This window comes from Tiliqua scincoides, chromosome 1, assembly GCF_035046505.1.
Source record: "Tiliqua scincoides isolate rTilSci1 chromosome 1, rTilSci1.hap2, whole genome shotgun sequence".
Classification (NCBI taxonomy): Eukaryota; Metazoa; Chordata; class Lepidosauria; order Squamata; family Scincidae; genus Tiliqua; species Tiliqua scincoides.
Genome location: NC_089821.1, coordinates 275667878 through 275687293, shown reverse-complemented (window position 1 = coordinate 275687293; position 19416 = coordinate 275667878). Strand labels below are relative to the sequence as shown.

The 19416-nt window shown below is 41.2% G+C and overlaps 1 protein-coding gene across 1 annotated transcript in view; it reads left to right on the top strand.

Annotated features, from left to right (window-relative positions):
• The window catches only part of USP34 (ubiquitin specific peptidase 34), a 159522-nt gene that overhangs the window by 122083 nt on the left and 18023 nt on the right, over positions 1-19416 (top strand). The window contains exons 54-69 of the mRNA XM_066626313.1: positions 3001-3065; positions 3156-3231; positions 3320-3367; positions 6101-6166; positions 7389-7469; positions 7929-8014; positions 8947-9115; positions 9607-9681; positions 10144-10295; positions 11646-11694; positions 11785-11889; positions 11997-12041; positions 15037-15141; positions 16249-16396; positions 16793-17427; positions 18779-18936. Of these exons, the coding sequence (XP_066482410.1) occupies positions 3001-3065; positions 3156-3231; positions 3320-3367; positions 6101-6166; positions 7389-7469; positions 7929-8014; positions 8947-9115; positions 9607-9681; positions 10144-10295; positions 11646-11694; positions 11785-11889; positions 11997-12041; positions 15037-15141; positions 16249-16396; positions 16793-17427; positions 18779-18936 (2063 nt within the window). The remainder of the gene's footprint in view (positions 1-3000; positions 3066-3155; positions 3232-3319; positions 3368-6100; positions 6167-7388; positions 7470-7928; positions 8015-8946; positions 9116-9606; positions 9682-10143; positions 10296-11645; positions 11695-11784; positions 11890-11996; positions 12042-15036; positions 15142-16248; positions 16397-16792; positions 17428-18778; positions 18937-19416) is intronic.

The following is a 19416-nucleotide window of genomic DNA, read 5'->3' as shown; positions in this document are numbered from 1 at the left end:
GTTAAATACTCAGGGATGAAGGTTGGCTGCAAGGTAATACAAGTGGCATTTGAAATGGAAATATCAAAAAAAAGTTGGCGTATTTCTATAGGACAGGCAGAAGATCAATTCTGTGCTGCTGATAGCTTTGGTGATCTAAAGTAACTTCTGAAACGTCTGCCTGCCAGCCAGCCAGCCAGTCTTGGTGGTTAGACGTTTTTTTCCTTGTGTCTTTGCCAGTTTCTGGGAATTCAGGTTCAGATCCCAGTCCAGTTGTGTTTGAAGCATAGGCAGAATATTGAGCAGAGTACAGAAGCTCCCCTACTTAAGGTTAGATTCCAGAGGTCTGTGTTTTGTTCTTAAGTCCAGTACCACTATTACCATTAATGTTCTGAAATATGAAAAAAGTATCTATGGAACACCCATAGTGCAGTACTCTATTTTGTGTGGTCACCTTGAAAAGCAGGCTAACAGAGCTTGCTGAAGCTGCCTGGAATAAGATGGGGAATGTTTATGAATCCTAACACCGTCTATGGACATACAGCCCTGCATGTTTGTATCTTGAATGATCTTGAGAAGCGGACCTTCTGTACATTGAGGGTTTGTGTTTAAAAAACAATTGAAAATGTAAATTATTGTACAAATTGCAATTTTGTGAGATACTTTGTGTTTATTGTTGTTCCCCAGTTGCCGTTTTGTGCTGGTAGTTTTGAAGATTTGGATTGTTTTTTTTAAAGTAGCTTCTAGAATCCTAGAGTCTATTCATCCATATTTATACAAATCAAGTCATGCTAGCTAGATAGCTGTTTATTTGAGATTAAATAAAATGTTGGAAAGCAGGCTTAGCTCATGCTTTTACATGCAGAAGGTGTCATGTTCAATCCCTGATGTTTCTGGTTAAAAAAATATCTCTGTTGATAGGACTGGGAAAGTGTGGTTTTCTCCAGACTTGTTCTCAGTCAGTGCTCCAGGAACTGGCCCCTCTGTCCACTATGCTCCTGGATTTGCATTAGACCCTGGGAATCTTAACTGTTCATTTTGATGGCAAAATATGTTTTTGGGGCAGGTGAGCAATTGCCATACACTATTGCCGCCAGTGTGGTGTGGTGGATAGAATGCCAAACAAGGAGCAAGAGGGCTTGGGTTCAATTTTCTGCTTAGTTATGAAACTCACTGGGTAGCCTAATGTAACTCATAAAGTTGTTTCAAGGGTTAAAATGGATGGGAGACACATTGACTATTCTGAACGTGATTTGGGATGACATAAACCTTGATTTGGCAGATCTTATTCTTTATGTGTGTATTGATGCACTTGATGATGTCTTGCGTAAAAATGAGGCATTGGACCAGTCATAATGTAGTCTCCTGCTGATGTGGGTGTGGTGTTTGTGTTAGCCATAGTCTTTCTTTGACATGCACAGGGTCTGTTTAGTTATCATTTATTTTGGAAAATACACAAATTGTCACATTTTTTTTCCTCCTGAAGTTACAGTAGCAGCATCAGGATCCAGATCTTGGTGGCCTCTAGTGATCCTTTCCACAATATCCTTTTTACAGAAGATTCATGGGTTGATCCAGCCCTGAGGGTGTTTTTAAAGTTCTTATAGATATGGAACCTCTTGGCCTATAGGAAGCAATTCCTTTCCCTGGCCAGAAAATATCCTCCAAGGAGCTTGTCTGTCTCAGAGATTACTCCTTTTTAAATCTAAGAGCTCACTTCCTCTGCTGCAGGGAATAGAGATGTGGGATTTGTGTGTGTGTTTTCTTTTTTTGTATGGTTCTTAATGACAGTGTCCAGAACTTGGATACTATTTTACAGACTTAGGGCGCAATCCTAACCAGCTTTCTAGCACTGGCATAGCTGTGCCACTGGGGCATTTGCTGCATCCTGAAGTTGGGGGGCAATCACAGAGGCATCCTTAAGGTAAGGCAATGTTTGTTCCCTAAACTTGAAGTTGCATTGCCTTTACCTCAGTGCTGGAAAGTTGGTTAGGATTGCACCCTTAGGCACAGGTGACCTAACACCTCTTGTTGCTAGGTCAGCTAGTAGGCATTATTGTTGTCCTAGCAAGTAACAACAGTATCAGACAGTTTGAGAAGTACTGCTCTAGAGAGAGGCTGCTGTCAATTTTTTTTTAAGGGGGGGTGACTTGATGGGCATGAACCAGTGAACCCTTTGTTTTGTCGTTCTTTGAAGGCCTGAACTTTTCAGCATCTGACTTTGCTGAGTCCTGTAGGTCTTTTATCTATGTCTCTTGAGAACATTTGCACCCTCCAAATAAGCTTTGCATAGCTCTTGATCATATCCAACACACTGATAGTCTGCCCTCTATGAGATATCTCAACATTGTGTCCTGCCGAGCACTTCATTTTTGTGCACGACACCATCAACTGTTTGGCAGTAGCAACTGAATTGCATACTAGAAAAAAAGCAGATCAACACATCTTAGGAAGTTTTGTTTTTAATAAGATCAACAGCAAAGTTTTTTTCCTCCTCTTTTTCAATAAAAGCAGATTAACATACCTGGTTATTTTCTCTCCTTCCCCCATCCCAATTTTTAACCTCGCAATGACCCTGCAAGGTAGGTTAAGCTGAGAGCAAGTCCCTGAACCTAGGTCATGCAATGTATTTCATGGTTGAGCAAGGATTTGAACTTGGGTCTTTTAATTGTGACTGAACTAATCACCAAAGTAATATAAATTGGCTGACCCAATCCTATCCAATTTTCCAGCACCGGTGCAGCTGCAGTGCAGTGCAGCCCCAAAGTAAGGGAACAAATGTTCCCATACCTTAAAGAGGCCTCTGTGACTGCTGCCCCACCACAAGATGCAGTGCATACCCCATTGGCATATTTGCACTGGCACTGGAAAATTGGATAGGATTGGGCCCTCATTGTGCTAACTGTAAATTGAATGGAGAGGGAAGTTTTTAACTTATTACTGTGACTTTGCTTTTAACAGCATGTAATATGACTTTGAAAGAATAAACTTTGTAACTGATGTTAGCATTTTTCTCTTTAGTGGATCTGGCATGATAATATGCAGTTTCTTCAAGACAAGAATATTTTTGAGCATACTTATTTTGGGTAAGCTTTGCTTTAGGTGGTGTTGAGTTTTTTTTTATTATTCCAATTTTAAAGTCCATTTTAGATAACTAACTAAATCTCTGACCCTAGGTTCATGTGGCAATTGTGTAGTAGCATCCCCAGCACTTTACCGGATCCAAAAGCAGTCTCTCTGATGACAGCCAAGGTAGAATTCTTTATCAGAATTTGTTTTTTTTCTGAGCTCATTTAAATGTCTGTTCAGAGTAGTCTGACTGTTGATTACTGTCTTGCAGCTAAGCACATCTTTTGTCCTGGAGACATTTATCCATTCAAAAGAAAAGGTATGTGATGCATTTGAATATAAAATGCTTAGAATATTGTTTGAGGCAGACAACTACCCCAATTTTTATGGAACAAAACATTATAGATTACATTCCAGTTTCATTCCAGTTTAGTAATGAAATTTCAGACTTTCCACCCCAAAGTCTGTCCTTTGTTAAGTTCCCACGGTATGTCAGTTCATAGAACCATTTGGGTTGATGGGGATCAGTTGTATTTATAATTTTCCTACCCCCACATAGAGTCATCTTATATCAAACCTGGTTCGGGTTAACCTGCATATAAATTCAGACAGTAGTATTCAGTAAGTAGAGGGAGGAACAAACCAGGTACAGTAATCACTGGTGTCTTTAGGTCAGAGAGTCCCATATCACTCCAGCATGCAAGCCGAGCTGTATTACTGATTCTGCCATTGCCTTGGCTGGTCTTTGGAATGAGGGAACCACCCTCATTGATTTGCTATTAACCACCCTGATTAATGAGCTAATGTTAATGAGCTATTAACACAATTGCACCAAGATGTCATCTTCCTGGCTTTAGAGCCAAGTCATGTTTGTTTGGCCTGCAGGGGAGCTGGTGGCAATGAAACAACTGGGCTGATGTCTTCAGCAACGGTGGGAAGGGGGAAGCTCATAATAATCAATTAAGGGCAGCCACGAAAGCATATTCTTCTGTAGTCATTGTGCTGGTAGAAAGCTATTCAGGGAAGCCTTTCTGGGTTGTGCATGCTCTTTAGCATCAGGGCCTGCACATGAGTATGGAGGTTGCAAGTGACTGTCTGAGACAAATTGCTAGCTAATTGACCAGTAAAATTGCTTGCATCTGCCATGATTGACCCCACATTAACAGAGCTATTGTATGTACTGTCTGTTCCTATTTGTCCTGTAGTTATGAGTACTTGTCAGGATGTACAGTCTGAGGGTGTGGATGGGATTCATGGAAGTGTAAGGCCATCTGCATGTGTGCTGAACCCTTGCCTGTCTTGGTTGGTGATAGCTGCCTAGGGTGACTTGTTGAGTGGATAGGAGGGTTATTAGAATCTCTTTGGAGAAAAGTGTAATGCCTACTTTCCTTAAGGTAGCAATGGTCTGCCTTTTTCTGAAGAAACCCTTCCTTGATTCCACTGTACTCAAGCATTAGTCCAGTCTCTAACAATCTTCTATTATTGGGTAAGGTACTTAGCTAAGTAATAGAGTCCCAATTCCAGGAATTTCTGGATGAAGCTGATTATCTGGATCCATTTCAGTCCAACTTTTCACTGAGTTTGGAGTGGAAACTGCCTTGGTCATGCTAGTTGATGACCTTTGCTGGAAATTAGACAGGGGAATGTGCTCCATTGGTTCTTGACCTTTCAATGACTTTCAGTACCATTGACTGTGGTTATCCTGCTGGGTTTGTATCTGGCAGGGGTTGGACAGGGCACTGCAATGTTGCAGTGATTCAACTTCTTCCTGGAGGACAGATTTTGGAAAGTAATGCTAGAAGACTCATGGTTGACTGCTTCGTTGTTGGTCTTAGGTGTCCCGCAGGATTTAATTTTATCTTCCATGCTGTTTAATATCTGCATGAAACTGCTGGGAGAAGTAGTCAGAGAATGGGTTGTTGTCAGTCATGAGATACAGAGCTGAGTGTCATCTTCAATTTCATCTGATATTAGGGAGGCTGTGGCTGCTCTGAATTGCTGTCTGGAGGCTGTAATGTGCAATTGAATGAGGATGAACAAGTTGAAATTAAATCGGTATAAGACAGAGGTGCCATTATTGAAGAAATCTGGGGTCTAGACATGGGTTAGCAATCTTTCTGGAAGTTGTGCTTGCTTTTGAAAGAGCAGGTTCACAGATTGGCAGTTTCCTGGGCCCATCCTTATACCTGAATGTCTTGACGTTGGCCATGGTTGGGGTGGTTTTGCGCAGCTTCAGCTTTCTTTTGATTTTGTTCTTTCCTGGGCTAATCATACCTAACTGTAGTTGTCCATGCATTGGTTACATCTTGTTTGGGCTTATGTAGTGCATGCCTTGGGCAGAATGCTGCAGCACAATTGCTGATGGGCATGAAGCATCATGCTTGTTCTGTTCCACCTACTCTAGTTGTTAGTATATTTTCAAGTTCAATTCAAGATGCTGGTGTTTAACCTGTAATGCCCTTAATGACTTGGGACAAGCATCTGAAGACTGTTTCCTCCGCCCGTGAAACTGTCCATCCTCAGATTGTTAGAGAGGGCTGTCTTACATGTTTGATTGTCAATGGTAATACAGTCAGCTGTTACTCTTGAAAGAGCCTTCCCTGTGGTGGTGCCCAGATTAAAGACCTCCCTCCCCTCAGGAGGTTAAGTTTTGTTCCAGCACTGGCTGAAAACATGTTTTACTTGCCCTTTCCCTGTTAATTTGCCACTGTCCATTGACCTCCAGATTTCCATTTTGATAATGTTGCAGCTGTTTCTTGATTGTATTAATTTGTTCTATTGTTGACTCTTAGCATAATTTTAGAAGTAATGTGCCCCTTTTCTTTGACCTTTCTGAGTGCCTCCCTGGCCAAAGGGGAAAGTTGCAAACTACAGTGTTTTTAGAATTAAGGTATTCCTGACTCACCAGGAGGAAATAAAGGTGTAGTTTTTGTAAGCTCATGAATGCATCCCATGTGATCACCTCTATTTTAAGTTGTATGTTAGGGTTATTTTAAGTGGATCTGCAGTAATAGTGTTATGCTGCAGTTTGTGTTTTCCGCTCTCTCTTTAGCCAACGATGCTTCAGTGGATCGAACTGTTAACCAAGCAATTTAACAACAGCCAAGCCGCCTGTGAGGTAAGATAGAAACGAAAAATTCAGTGAAGCGTGCAAACTATGCAGACTGCACTCTCTGCCAATAGAGCATTTTGCACCACACATGTCAGCATCATAGGATGTAAATGAGTGGGATTGAAAAGATAGAAAAATAAGCCATTTGTTAGAACCTTGCAAAACTCAGAGAGGTGGATAGTCCTATGGCATTTGTTTTGTCAAACTTTGCCTATTAGAAAATTAAAGGGAAAACTAGAACTGTGTATTGACTCAACTTCTCTATTCTTTGGTCAATTGTTTTTAGTGCAGTTCAACATCCTGAAGATAAATGGGTCAAATACAAAGACAGTGTTACCACTTAGTCATGATAGCTAAAAGGAACGCCCCAACTTCAGACGTAGTGTATCGTGGATATCAGCTGCAGGACAAAAAGCAGGGATATTGCCTTTACGCCAGTTTGTAGGCTTTCTGGAAGCAACTGGTTAGCAACTGGGGGAACAGGATGCTGGAATGGATGGGCCTTTGATTTGATCCAGCAGAGCTCATTTTATCTTTTTCTGTGTTCTTAAAATATCGCTCTCCAAACCTTGAGGCAACTTACAACAGTAATTAAAATACTACCAATGAAAAAGTCATGAGCACTTAAAAAGCTCAGCTTTCGAAAGGGTTTTGGCTCCTATCAGGGAAGAATATCTCGAACCTCTTTATGGACATTGCTGTTCTGTCTCACAATCATTGTAATAAAGTTTCTGCTCTTTTCTCTGAACACCTTTACTTCATGTGAGCTAGACTCACAGAGCAGGTCTTTCCTGCAGTTCACATGCAGCAGCAGGACTCATGTGGGGAAAGAACAGTCTTTAAAATTTGTATTTATCAGGCCATGAAAAACTTTGAAGGTAACCAGCATCTTGAATTGGGGCCTGGTAGCTAATTGGCAACCAGTGCAAACGCCACAAGATTCAATATGCTCCACCTTTCAACAGCTGATAGTCAAAAGCAATGAGATCCTGTTCTGTTTTGGCGTTTGAATCATCACCCCCATTTGCTCAATATGGAAGATGTTCCTTGCTATAAAACTTCCCCATGAAGGGAAGGGCAAGTAATTGCCACATTACTCTTAGAATTTTGCAAAGTGCCTCTACTGATAAATACGCTACACCTTTTATTAAACCATAGTAGGGTAGAAAAAGCTGTTGTGGCTGGTAGAGTACAAGTTAAAGCACTTAATAATGTGTATTTTCTGCAGTGGTTTCTGGATCGTATGGCTGATGATGACTGGTGGCCCATGCAGATTCTGATAAAATGTCCCAATCAGATTGTGAGACAGGTAAGAGAAACTCAGCAGTTGTTGGTGTTGGTGTTTCTGCCCATGACTGCTGTTCTTTTTTCATCCTGTATTGGAGTTGATCCATAGATACATTTTAGCTATTTAAGGTTATAATTATGGATGACTGAAGATATTACAATCTGTCTGGGAGGGCTTCCCCAGGCCTCAGACTGCCTTAAAAGGCATAAAACGTCACTTCCGGTGAGGCCAAATCTGGGCCAACACGGGTCTAGAGGACCCATGTTGAGCCAGATCCACAGATGTAAAATCCACAGATAGACAGGCTCCAAATGTAATTCAGATGTCTTGGGTGTGTACTTAAAAACTGTGAAGTGAGTCTTCGATATGTAATGTAGAAACTGAATGTAGTAATTTGAATCATAATTGAGCTTTTGAACCAAGTAGTCTGAGATCTTTGTCAGTCCTTCCAAGGTCAGCCTCTGGTTCATTATTTTATAGATGTTTCAGCGCTTGTGTATTCATGTGATTCAGCGATTGAGGCCGGTTCATGCTCATCTTTACCTGCAACCGGGAATAGAAGACTGGTAAATTATTTGTATCTGATATATTTTCCTCTTAAAATTATTTCAGCTTCTTTAAAGACTTGTTTCTTAATGTTAGATGAGCTAAGCATTAGGCAAATAATTTCTCAGCTTTTCTCTTTCAAGTTCTTTCTTTTGTTTTTAACATGCCTCCATGGCCAGAAGACTGATTTAAAATGAAACAGCTTCTAAATAATAATCTCATTGGTGGCATCCAGACCTTAGGTACACTATTGCCAAAAGCTGCTTCTGTGAGTGGAAACTATTCTTGAGTGAGCCCAGCTCCCTTTCTATTCATGGAAAGAGCTTCAAATTATGGTGCTTTGCTGCACTAATGGCCTGGATACTTTCCACTGTGGTTTTAAGGTCATTAATTGGCACACCTTTTTTGAGATCTGGTATTGATCAGTTAAGCCATATAGATGAAAACCAATTGTTAAGCTTCATCACATAACTTTGAGAAGTATTTCCCTCCCATGCAGCTATATCCTATGGCTTGGATCAAAAGATGCACTTGGGCACACCCAGTGACATCTTTGAGTTCTTCCTTTTGAATGGCCAAGCTCCATGCCAGGTTGTCATTTGTTGTCAGCTTTTCAAACTTCTCTCAGAATATAAGAAGCTGTAGTGCTATGGGTATCTGTCACTCAAAAGGAAGAATTCAGAGACTTCACTGTGCACGCCCAAGCACATCTTTGGATCCAAATCAAGACCAGAGTCAAGTCCATGAATGTTGTCTTGCAAATAAGTCCCACTGAATTTAGTAGGATTTATTTGAAGATAATTGTGTATAGGAGTGCAATTGTATAATATGGATAGTGTAATATTAATAAAAGTGGGATCTCTGAACATCCTTTGGATGAGTACACAATCATTTTTCTGAAAGAGTCCTTAATAATATAGACTGAATGATGCAAATTTAAATGTATTTTCAGTTCCGATGACATGGATGGTCCTGTGGAAGATATTGGTAGTCGCTCATGTGTAACTCGCTTTGTGAAGACTCTGTTGTCAATTATGGAGCATGGTGTTAAACCTCACAGTAAACATCTCACAGAGTACTTTGCCTTTCTTTATGAGTTTGCCAAAATGGGAGAAGAAGAGGTGAGTATAGTTTTGATTGTTTCAAGAATTTCTTCCTTTCTCTACAACTTATGTCTATACTGCTGTTACCAATACATTTTATTTAAAATTTTCATGCACTGTTATGATGTACTTTATAATCCCATTTTTAACATTTAACTCCATTCTCACCCCTAACCCTACAATATGTCCCCATTGATAAAAAATAATAGCTAAATTAAAATGCTGTGGGAGAGAGCTGGGATGGGGAAAGAAGAAAACAATACAATTTAGGAGAATTCCATTCATACTGTCTGGTATGGTCCAGTGTAATTACTAAGTATTCTAATCCTGGCTGTATGGGTCAAGAAAGTGTCTATATAGTGTTAATTTTTTCCAGCTGAGTTCCATCTATTAAAAAACAGCCTGAAAAATAAGAATTAAAAACATAATTCTTGGGTTCAACAGCTTTTATTTGAGAATAGCGTATGTAATCATATTGCTCATACAACTTACTGTTTATCGTTTTGCAGAGTCAGTTCTTACTTTCACTGCAAGCCATATCAACAATGGTTCATTTCTACATGGGAACTAAAGGACCGGAAAATGTAAGTATATTAAACTTATTGGGCTATGCAAATTAACGTTCTTTAAAATGCACCAAGGAAGCTACCTTCACCTGTTCTCGTTTCATGACCATTATGTGGCAGTCCTGATACATGAGTCACTTGAATTATTATAATTGCCAGGCATTGTTATACTTGGGCACTTTTAGAATGTTCATGTTTAACGCATCAACAATTTTTCTCTTTGTCATAGGCTCCCCTTAGGTCAGTTCACTCCCATATTGCTGATTTGAGGGTAGGAATGAAAGAGGGGGGCTTGTCTAAATAGCAGGTTGCATGTAGTTTCATTTTCTGTATATTATGTACTGTTAAATTGTGAATTTGTTTCTCCTTTTGGCCTATGAAGGGCCCATAGCAGCTTATAGAAGTCATCTTGGTGACTTTGGCAGGCAAGTCTGCATTGAGTATACTTGAATTGTTGTGTGTTTTTTTTCTGTCACTCAGCCACAGGTTGAAGTGTTATCAGAAGAAGAAGGAGAGGAGGAGGAGGAAGAAGAAGACATTCTTTCTTTAGCAGAAGAAAAATACCGGCCTGCTGCACTTGAAAAGATGATTGCCCTAATAGCTCTTCTTGTTGAGCAGTCTCGCTCAGAGAGGTAAGTAGTGTCTGCACACAGTGAAACAGTTTCTGACCTTGGTTTAGACTCGGGTCAGTGCAGTGCATACATTTGGTAGAAGAGCATAACTTTGGGCACAGTCAGGTGCAGGAGGAACTGTCAGGCTGGGTAAAGATAGTGGAAAAGCTCCTGCATGTTGGCAACCTGAAGCTCTTGCGTTTTGGACCTCTCCCTTCTAGTTCAGTTGTTTAGCTGATTTGATGGTGAAACCCCATTCTTATAATGATCAAAAAGTGGGGGGTAGACCACTTTTTGATCCTTTTTTGATGTAGAAATGGCATAGTTAGGAAGAAACTGAGAGACCTCACATAAACTATGAGGTTGTAATCTATGAAGTGAATCCCCCCCAAAAGACTTTTGCCATTTCAACCTCTGTTAGAGACGTCTGGTATGTGGCTGCATACCCTTCCCCTATTTTGAGTTAAGGAAAGGCTATGTGTATGTCCACTCCCCTTTGATGCAAGTGTGTGGGATGATATCCAATTGTGGCTTGCCAGGTGTCTAGCAGAATTTCAGTGGTGGTGGTGTTGCTGACTGGTGGTGTTGCTGACAAGGATACCTCTGGTCTAGTTACAAGATTATGACTCTGGTAATTGCATACATTCCTTTCACTGGGTATGTCGATGTCATAAGTGGTCCTAGAACCATCAACCACTCCTCTGTCAGCACTCTGGGATGAGGGGAAAAAAAGTCACCTGGCAAATGTCCAGATGTGTGTCTTTGTATCACAGATTAAAAAAGGGAAAATGGTTCCTTACCTGTAGCTTTTCACTCTCTGAGAGGAACCCATAAACAATCACTCTTACATTTCTACTCTTTTGGCAGCTCAAGGCAGCTTGCATAATAAGAAAAGATAAAAGTGAAGTCAATTTTAAATAATACAAAAAAGCAACCAGTAAGAACGAGGGCCATCGTAGTTAAAGCAGCTAACACTGATGGTGTCACCTTGTTGGCTGTAGCTTTGGTTCTGAAGATGGAAAAGTCTTCCCCATTGTTCATGTTGCCCTATCTGCCAATAAATGGACAAATGAGGCGCCTCTCCACATCTTATTACATAGTTTGCTGTGTACAGTGTGAATTTGTTAGCTTGGCTGATGGCCTGTATGTTTTTCACTGATCACTCAAAGAACCAAAGTAAAAAGAAAGCAGATCCTTTTTTAAATCAATTAATAGCTGGTACTTCCATTTTCTATTGACGGAAGAGGAAATCCTGATGATGCACACTCCCACTTGCTCAGAGGGCAGTGGATCACTCTGAGAACCAAGAGTGCTTTCTTTGTGTGAAATGCTGTGCTGCAATGAATTGATTCATATTTGTGTGTATTTTAGGCACTTGACTTTATCCCAAAACGACATGGCAGCGTTAACAGGAGGCAAGGTATTATATCTGCAGGAAAAAATAGATTGGTTGTTACTAATTATTTCTTCTAAAATGTCAACTACAGTAACATCTTTGGATTTGTTCTAGGGTTTTCCTTTCTTGTTTCAACATATCCGTGATGGAATCAACATCAGGCAGACCTGCAATCTTATTTTTAGCCTCTGCCGATACAACAACAGACTTGCTGAACATGTAAGTATCAAATACTGTTAATTTCTCTTCATTCTAGAAGCTTTACTGGAAAAATTGTACTAGAGTTGTGCATTACTACTGACTTCTCAAATTTTTCTTTCTTATAGATTGTGTCCATGCTCTTCACATCTATTGCCAAGCTGACTCCTGAGGTAATATAGTAACTTGTACCTATAAAAAATGGGTGTGCTGTGCTTTTTTCTGAATTATTAAGAATATTATCCTTGCTCAATATATTGAATCCATATGGAAAAATGATCATGCCTTGTTTTTAGTGCCTCTTTGTGAAATACTGTGTCCTGAGCACCTAAGAATTCCCTAGTGGATCTGAATAAAAGTTGATCAAATCCATTGTTCTGTCTCACAGTGGACAACCAGATTCTCTGGGAAGCCCAGAAACAAAGAATGGGGAAGTAACTCTTGCCTCCCTCACCTACAAAAGAAACTGGTATTCAGAGGTGTACCACTGCTAGGCATGAAGATTGTACACAGCCATTGTGACTACTAGCCATTGGTAGACCCATTCTCCTCCATTAATTTGTCTAATCTCCTTTGAATGTCAGGCTTTATTGCTACATATTGTGGAAGCCAGTTCCATAAAGTAAGTGTTGTATGCATAGAAGGGCATACAGGCAGGAGGTCTGGTCTAGAGGGTAGAGCCTCTGTTTGCCTGAAGATAATATCCGAAGGTCGCCAGATAATATCCGAAGGTCACCAGTTTGAGGCCACCGGCACAGTGAATGGTGAGACTTTGAAGCAGCTGACAAGCCTAACCGAGTTATGCCGAGTTATTCCACCTGTTCTTTGGCCGCTGTCAGCCTGTGTGGGAGGAAAATGGAGGCCAAAATGTGATACCAGATCATAAAAAGATCCATCTGAAATGTTGTGGTTCTTGAAAGACAGAACCTTCTTCATTTGTAAAAATCCCTATTGGGATTTAGTATAGCCTGCCTATGTAAACCGCCTTGAATTAAAGTCTGAGGAGAAATCTGACAAACAAGAAAGGTGGTATATAAATACCTGTATTATTATTATTATTATTATTAGAACATCAGGACTTCCCTAATAAATTCCTTCTCTGCAGTGGAACGTATGGAATCCTAGAATGAGTTGCTCCTCCCATTTGGCCCACAAGACAGGGCTCCCTAAAATAAATGACTTCCTATAGTTCTTTGAAAGGTAGTGCAGTTCCCAGTTCTGGGTGTGCTCCAGCTAAAGCATATACAGTACTGCATTTATAGAATCATAGAGTTAGAGGGGGCCTTCAGGGCAATCTAGTCCTTGTCCTGTCTCGTCTCCCCACTTAAAGCAGGAAAGTACTCTCTAGAGCGGTGGTTCTCAAAACTTTTTGGAGCTTTACTTCCAAAGTAGTCTTTGCGGGGAGGGGCGAGGGCAATGACATGATCCCTAGGATTCTGTTGCTGGGAGAAACGAGGGGGGTGCTTATACTTACTGTATGTTAGGGCAAGCAGCAGGAGGTGCACAGCCCTCCGCAGGGCTCCCCAAGGCTCGGAATCTCTAGAAGTGGCTTGTGCTTGCTATTCCTGAAGATTCCAAGCTTCAGAGAGCCCTGCAGAGGGCTTCTGCCGCTTATCCAAACACACAGTAAGTAAAAGTGCCCCCCCTTAGCAACGCAATCACCCCTTAAAGGGACGGGGGAAGCATTACTTGAACTGGTGGGTCACAACCCACCAGTTTGAGAACCACTGCTCTAGAGCATCTGCAAAACATGCTTGTTGGACCTCTGCTTGAAGACCTCTAGCAAAAAAGATCCCACATCTTGACTGAAACCTCCCCTTTTGCAACTTAAGCCCGTTAGATCTAGTCATCTGGGGCAGCAAAACATTTTGTCCTTTTCTTGGTGACAGCCCTTCAGGTACTTGTAGAGCACTATCACTGTTCGTCCTCAGCCTCCTCTTTTCCAGGCCTAAGACACCGTTCCCTCAACCTTTCCTCATAGGGCTTTTCCAGATCTGTAATCATCTTCGTTGCCCTGGGCAACGAAGGTGGAGGGGGTGGGTATTTTGGGCCCGAAGGGGGGCAGGATCGGTGATGCAGGCATGCACATACCCCCCTTCCTGGGACTGAGCCACCTGCGTGAATCAACTGAGACTTGCACCAGTGATATAGCGACTACTGAGGCTTAACCAGAAAACCTCCTGAAGCCCAGTCCTATGCAGCGCTGGTGCAGAGCTGGCAGGAAATCTTCTTGGGGTAAGGGAACATTTGTTCCCTTACCTTGTATAGTACCACAGCCTGCTCAATGGGGCTGCTGAGATCTGCACCAGCTATTAAAATGCTTGGGTTAGAATGCGGCAGAGACCTGCTCTGCTGTCCCCGCCCCTTCCCAGGCTCAATCCATTCCCCTCATTCCCCCCCCAACATTGAACCACCCTCCCTCCGCCACCTGCTGCAGACCTTACCTTCACCAGCAGCTGTCAGGCAGGATGCAGCACCTGCAGGAAGGCAAAGGCCTCTCTGCCGGTGCCATTTACTTGTGCTTTACTGTACTTTTACGACACCCAGCACTGCAGGTGCAGCGCAGGAGCTCGCAATCAATAGGATTGGGCTCTTAGTTAGGATTGGACTGTTTTTTCTAAATCTCCTGCTTGATGTTTTCATTGGATTGCCCCAAGGACCCCTGGGGGACAGGGTAGCTTTGTCCACAGAGCCACCTTCCCTCCAACTCAATCCAAATGGCAGGCATTTTTCTAGTTATAGATTTTTAGATTGTGAGCCCTATTGGGACAGGGAGCCATTAGTTATTTGATTTTTCTCCGTAAACCGCTTTGTGAACTTTTGTGGAAAAGCGGTATATAAATACTGTTAATAATAATAATAATAGCATGATGTTTTCCTTGCACAGTGAGAGTAAAAGTAACATTTGCCTGACCAAAGGAGTACAGGCCCAACAAAATATATAGTGCTGCATACAACTTCAAACAGTGTTCTAAGTGCTTTGGACTAGCTGCAGAATATGTAAACTTTTTGTTACTAAATACACATAATTTGTTCACAGAATAAAATTGTGATTAAAAATGTCAGTCATCAAGGCACACTTGTGATTTTAACATCAAATGTGTATTCGTGCATTTGATTGTTTTGCTTTTTTCCTTTCTCTTCCCTGCCCCCACCCCCACATTGCAGGCAGCCAATCCTTTTTTCAAGTTGCTTACCATGCTGATGGAATTTGCTGGTGGCCCTCCAGGAATGCCACCCTTTGCTTCTTACATCCTCCAGAGGATATGGGAGGTAAAGTATATGGAGCTATTTGAAACCTCTATATTCCTGTTCATATCAACCCCACTAAGCTCTGTGGTGATAATAACCATCAAAGGAAAGTCTGTCCTTCAGACTTTGATAGACTTGGGGCACAATCCTAACCAGGTCTACTCCAGAGTAAGTCCTGTTTCGTTCAGTGGGGCTCACTCTCAGGAAAGTGTGGTTAGGATTGCAGCCTTAATTATTGGCTCATGAAAGAATGCTGGAAACCCCACTCCTGAAAGAATGCTGGAAATAATAGTTCTCACCTTCTCCTTTGACAGGCACTGCCCAGATATTCTTCATCATTTTTCTTCATCAGGCACTAAGTGGGGCTAAGAAGAGGGCTTGTCCTGTCTGTTTTCTTGTTAATCTTTCTCCTTTGGGATATTAGGGATGTGCCACGTGTATGAAGCACATACTTTGCATGCTTAAGTCCATGTGATCAATCCCTGGCTACTACATGTGGCCTGGTAAAGATCTTTGAAACTCGCTAAAGCCAATGCCAGTCAGTGCAGACAGCTACATGTACTGGCTAGTGTCTGACTCAGCAGAAGCGACCTCATGTTTATGTAGTTTTGTCATACTTGGAAGAGCAGAAAGCTTTTTAGGCTGAGGAGGAGGTACAATCTCTCCCTCTCCTATTTTGTTGTGTTAAGATCTGGGCCCAGAATTATGCACCAGAAATTTGCTGTTATCCATTGCTTAGGATGAATTTCTTTTGGTCTCTTACCACCAAGGTTTGCAGTTGTCCTAGGGCCCCAGAAATGCAACTGACATCTAACGAGGTTAATCTGAGATCTTGGAAAGAAAAAGGCAGCTTTCTAGCACAGTAGTTATGTGAAGTGTTGCTTGCCTCTCATGCATTTTTTATCTTTCTTTGTTCACCCTCTGGAATGGAAATGGCATGAAACGAGTATGGTTTATGCCCATATATAATATCATCTTTGGTCCGTCTTAATTCATTGATTTGACAGGTGAAAGGTCACTATCCCTATGGCTAAATTGTCCTCTTCCAGAAAGAGACTAAAGATAACTCAGTGGTAAATCTTTGTTCTTTTTGTGATGTGACATTTCCATTTTCTCAATTTTTCCTAGGTGATTGAATACAACCCTTCTCAGTGTCTCGATTGGCTAGCAGTGCAGACACCTCGAAATAAACTTGCTCACAGTTGGGTGTTGCAGAACATGGAGAACTGGGTTGAACGCTTTCTTTTGGCTCACAACTACCCTAGAGTGAGAACTTGTAAGTGATTAAGTAGGGGGAAACCGTTTTTTTATTTATTGTATGCACACATTCTTGTTAAAAACTATTATAAGTGAAAATAGTTTTGTGTTTTTCCCTGAAGTTTAAAATTGTTGTCAAAATGGGAAAACTGGGAAATTTCTGTTTGTGTATTTCTGCATATTCACTTCAATATTGTATGGAGCTCTTTGTCATTTTGGGAGCAGGAGCCCTGGCACTCCATCAAAAATCTGCTACTGAGCTGCAATGTAGTATCAAACTATCTGAATGTCATTTTTTATCTCTAGTATGTATGGGGGTGTGTGGCTTCATGAAAATCGGTTTTAAAACTGATTTAAGACTGACTGTTTTAAGAGTGAATTGGCTTGGGTTCATTTATACATTTGCTCTTTGCAGCCGCAGCCTACCTTCTGGTCTCTCTTATTCCAAGCAATTCATTCCGGCAGATGTTCCGATCCACCCGTTCGCTACACATCCCGACTCGAGACCTCCCCCTCAGCCCAGATACTACAGTTGTCCTTCATCAGGTCTACAATGTACTCCTTGGACTGCTCTCACGAGCAAAACTCTACGTAGATGCTGCTGTTCATGGGACGACAAAGCTGGTGCCCTATTTTAGTTTTATGACTTATTGTTTGATTTCCAAAACAGAGAAACTGATGTTTTCCACTTACTTCATGGATCTGTGGAACCTTTTCCAACCTAAGCTTTCTGAGCCTGCCATAGCCACCAATCACAACAAGCAGGCCCTATTATCTTTCTGGTACAATGTCTGTGTCGACTGCCCTGAGAATGTACGCCTTATTGTGCAGAACCCTGTGGTGACCAAGAACATTGCCTTCAATTACATCCTAGCAGACCATGATGACCAGGATGTGGTGCTATTTAATCGGGGAATGCTCCCTGCCTACTATGGCATTCTGCGACTGTGTTGTGAGCAGTCTCCTGCATTCACCAGGCAGCTGGCTTCTCATCAGAATATCCAGTGGGCCTTTAAGAATCTCACACCACATGCCAGCCAGTACCCAGGGGTAAGTCTGTTCACATGGAAGGGAAGATTGGGAATGTTCAAGGTCCTTTTTGCAAAGGACCTTGTAAGAGGAGACACTCACCAAAAAAGGCCAACTGAATCATTGATTTAAATCACCTTTCCTCATTTTACTATATATTTTCTAAATAAAATTGCAAACTATTGGCGGATTACTAATTAATCAGAAAAATGTGTGTTTATATACCATCAATGTAAATATCTGAAGTCAATTGCAGGGATCAGGCAGTTGTCAGGTGTAAAATCAGGAGTAACAGATTATACAGATTGATCAGTGGGTGACGCCTCTGGGGACTGCCACTGTCTGATCTCTAGTATCAAGCTATAATATAAGTGCAGTTGGCCCACATCTTATGCAATCTTATCTTATGCTTGTGCAAATTCAAGTATACACTCTCAGCTGAGAGAGAGAGAGAGAGAGAAACAGTTTAAATAGTGCAGGCAATTCCGCCCACCATTCCACTTACTGAATACATGACCCAGAGCAATGTTTGAGACTGGAGAGTGAAGCTGCCGTTCCCTCAGTCATCTCAGTTCCTGTTTCCCTCTTTTACTGTGTTCTTAGTTCTTAAAGTGACTATACATTTTTTCTGAATTTAAAGTAGCTTAGATTATGACTTTATGATTTCTGAAGAATATCATTCTGTGGACTGGCACTTTTTCTGTCTTTAGTCTTTGGGTTGGGTGTAACTATTAACATAGACTTGAGCCCTAGGCTTTTCCTCCCTGGAAGCTGCATTCCGAAATTCACCCTTACCCTTCCTCCTTCCATGGAACTTACTCCTTTGCCACCACTTCTCTGTCAGTGCCCCTCTGACAGAAAAAACTAGGATGATGTCATTTCTCCCTTCGTGCAGTTTGGCACATGGGCAATCCTGGTGTCTGGTTTGAAAAAATGTTTTTCATCATATGACCCGATCTAAAATAAATTGGAAGTCTCCAGAGCTTTTAGAAAAAAACCTTCACTCCCTTTCCTAGTTTCATAGCTATATGAAATCCTCCTTATCTCTGAATTTCTTCTTTTGACATCTAGTTTGATAGTGATCATAGATTTGAATTGAGTTATGTTTAAAAGAAAAGCCTGTTATAGTTGAGACTTCAAAAACCAATTTAAGGTTTTTATTGCTAAGGTGAGAAGGGAGAGAACCGTAGGTATTTAGAGAAAAGGCAGAGTGCTGCAGAAAGTTCAGTGAAAATGAGTAAGAATTTGAAGGTGGAGTTGAATGTCTTGAATAAAATGCTCCCTTACAGATGATTGTGAATCTCTGAGCAGGACTTGAGAGTTTGTTCATGAAGATATTTGCTTTTGTTTTATGCTTGTTCTGTTTGTTTAGGCAGTGGAAGAGCTGTTTAACCTCATGCAACTGTTTGTGGCTCAGAGGCCAGATATGAGGGAAGAAGAATTAGAGGATATTAAGCAATTTAAGAAAACTACCATCAGCTGTTATCTTCGCTGCTTAGATGGGCGGTCATGCTGGACTACTTTAATAAGGTACTTTGCTTTTGGAATACTGAATATTAGAATAGCGGATCATTCCAAAGTTCTACGAAATTTGGGTTGGGATGAAATGGCATTTTGCTTTTGGGGTGGGGGTTGAAACTTGCTACCAAAAACAAAGTGGAAAGGGTACTGATGTGTTGTATTGCTTACTCAAAAAAATTGCTAAAATGCAGGCTGTGAATGGGACCATGAAATTAGAGGAATATTCTGGCTTAATATTCTTTTTGAAAAATAATTGACTGCATAAGTAATTCATGGGTCCTTAGAATTTAAAAATTCAGGAAATGTTTCTGTTACTTTTCTATATTCTTTTTGGAATAGGTTTTGCTTATGAAAAGAGATTGTTGTGGGACAAGGAAGGTATGAAATTGATATAATGGTTGCTCCCTCACAGTGTCACTAATGGCTTCCTAAAGAATGAGGAAATGGTGATACTTTCATATGCAAAAATTCCTAGGGGGAAAAGACACT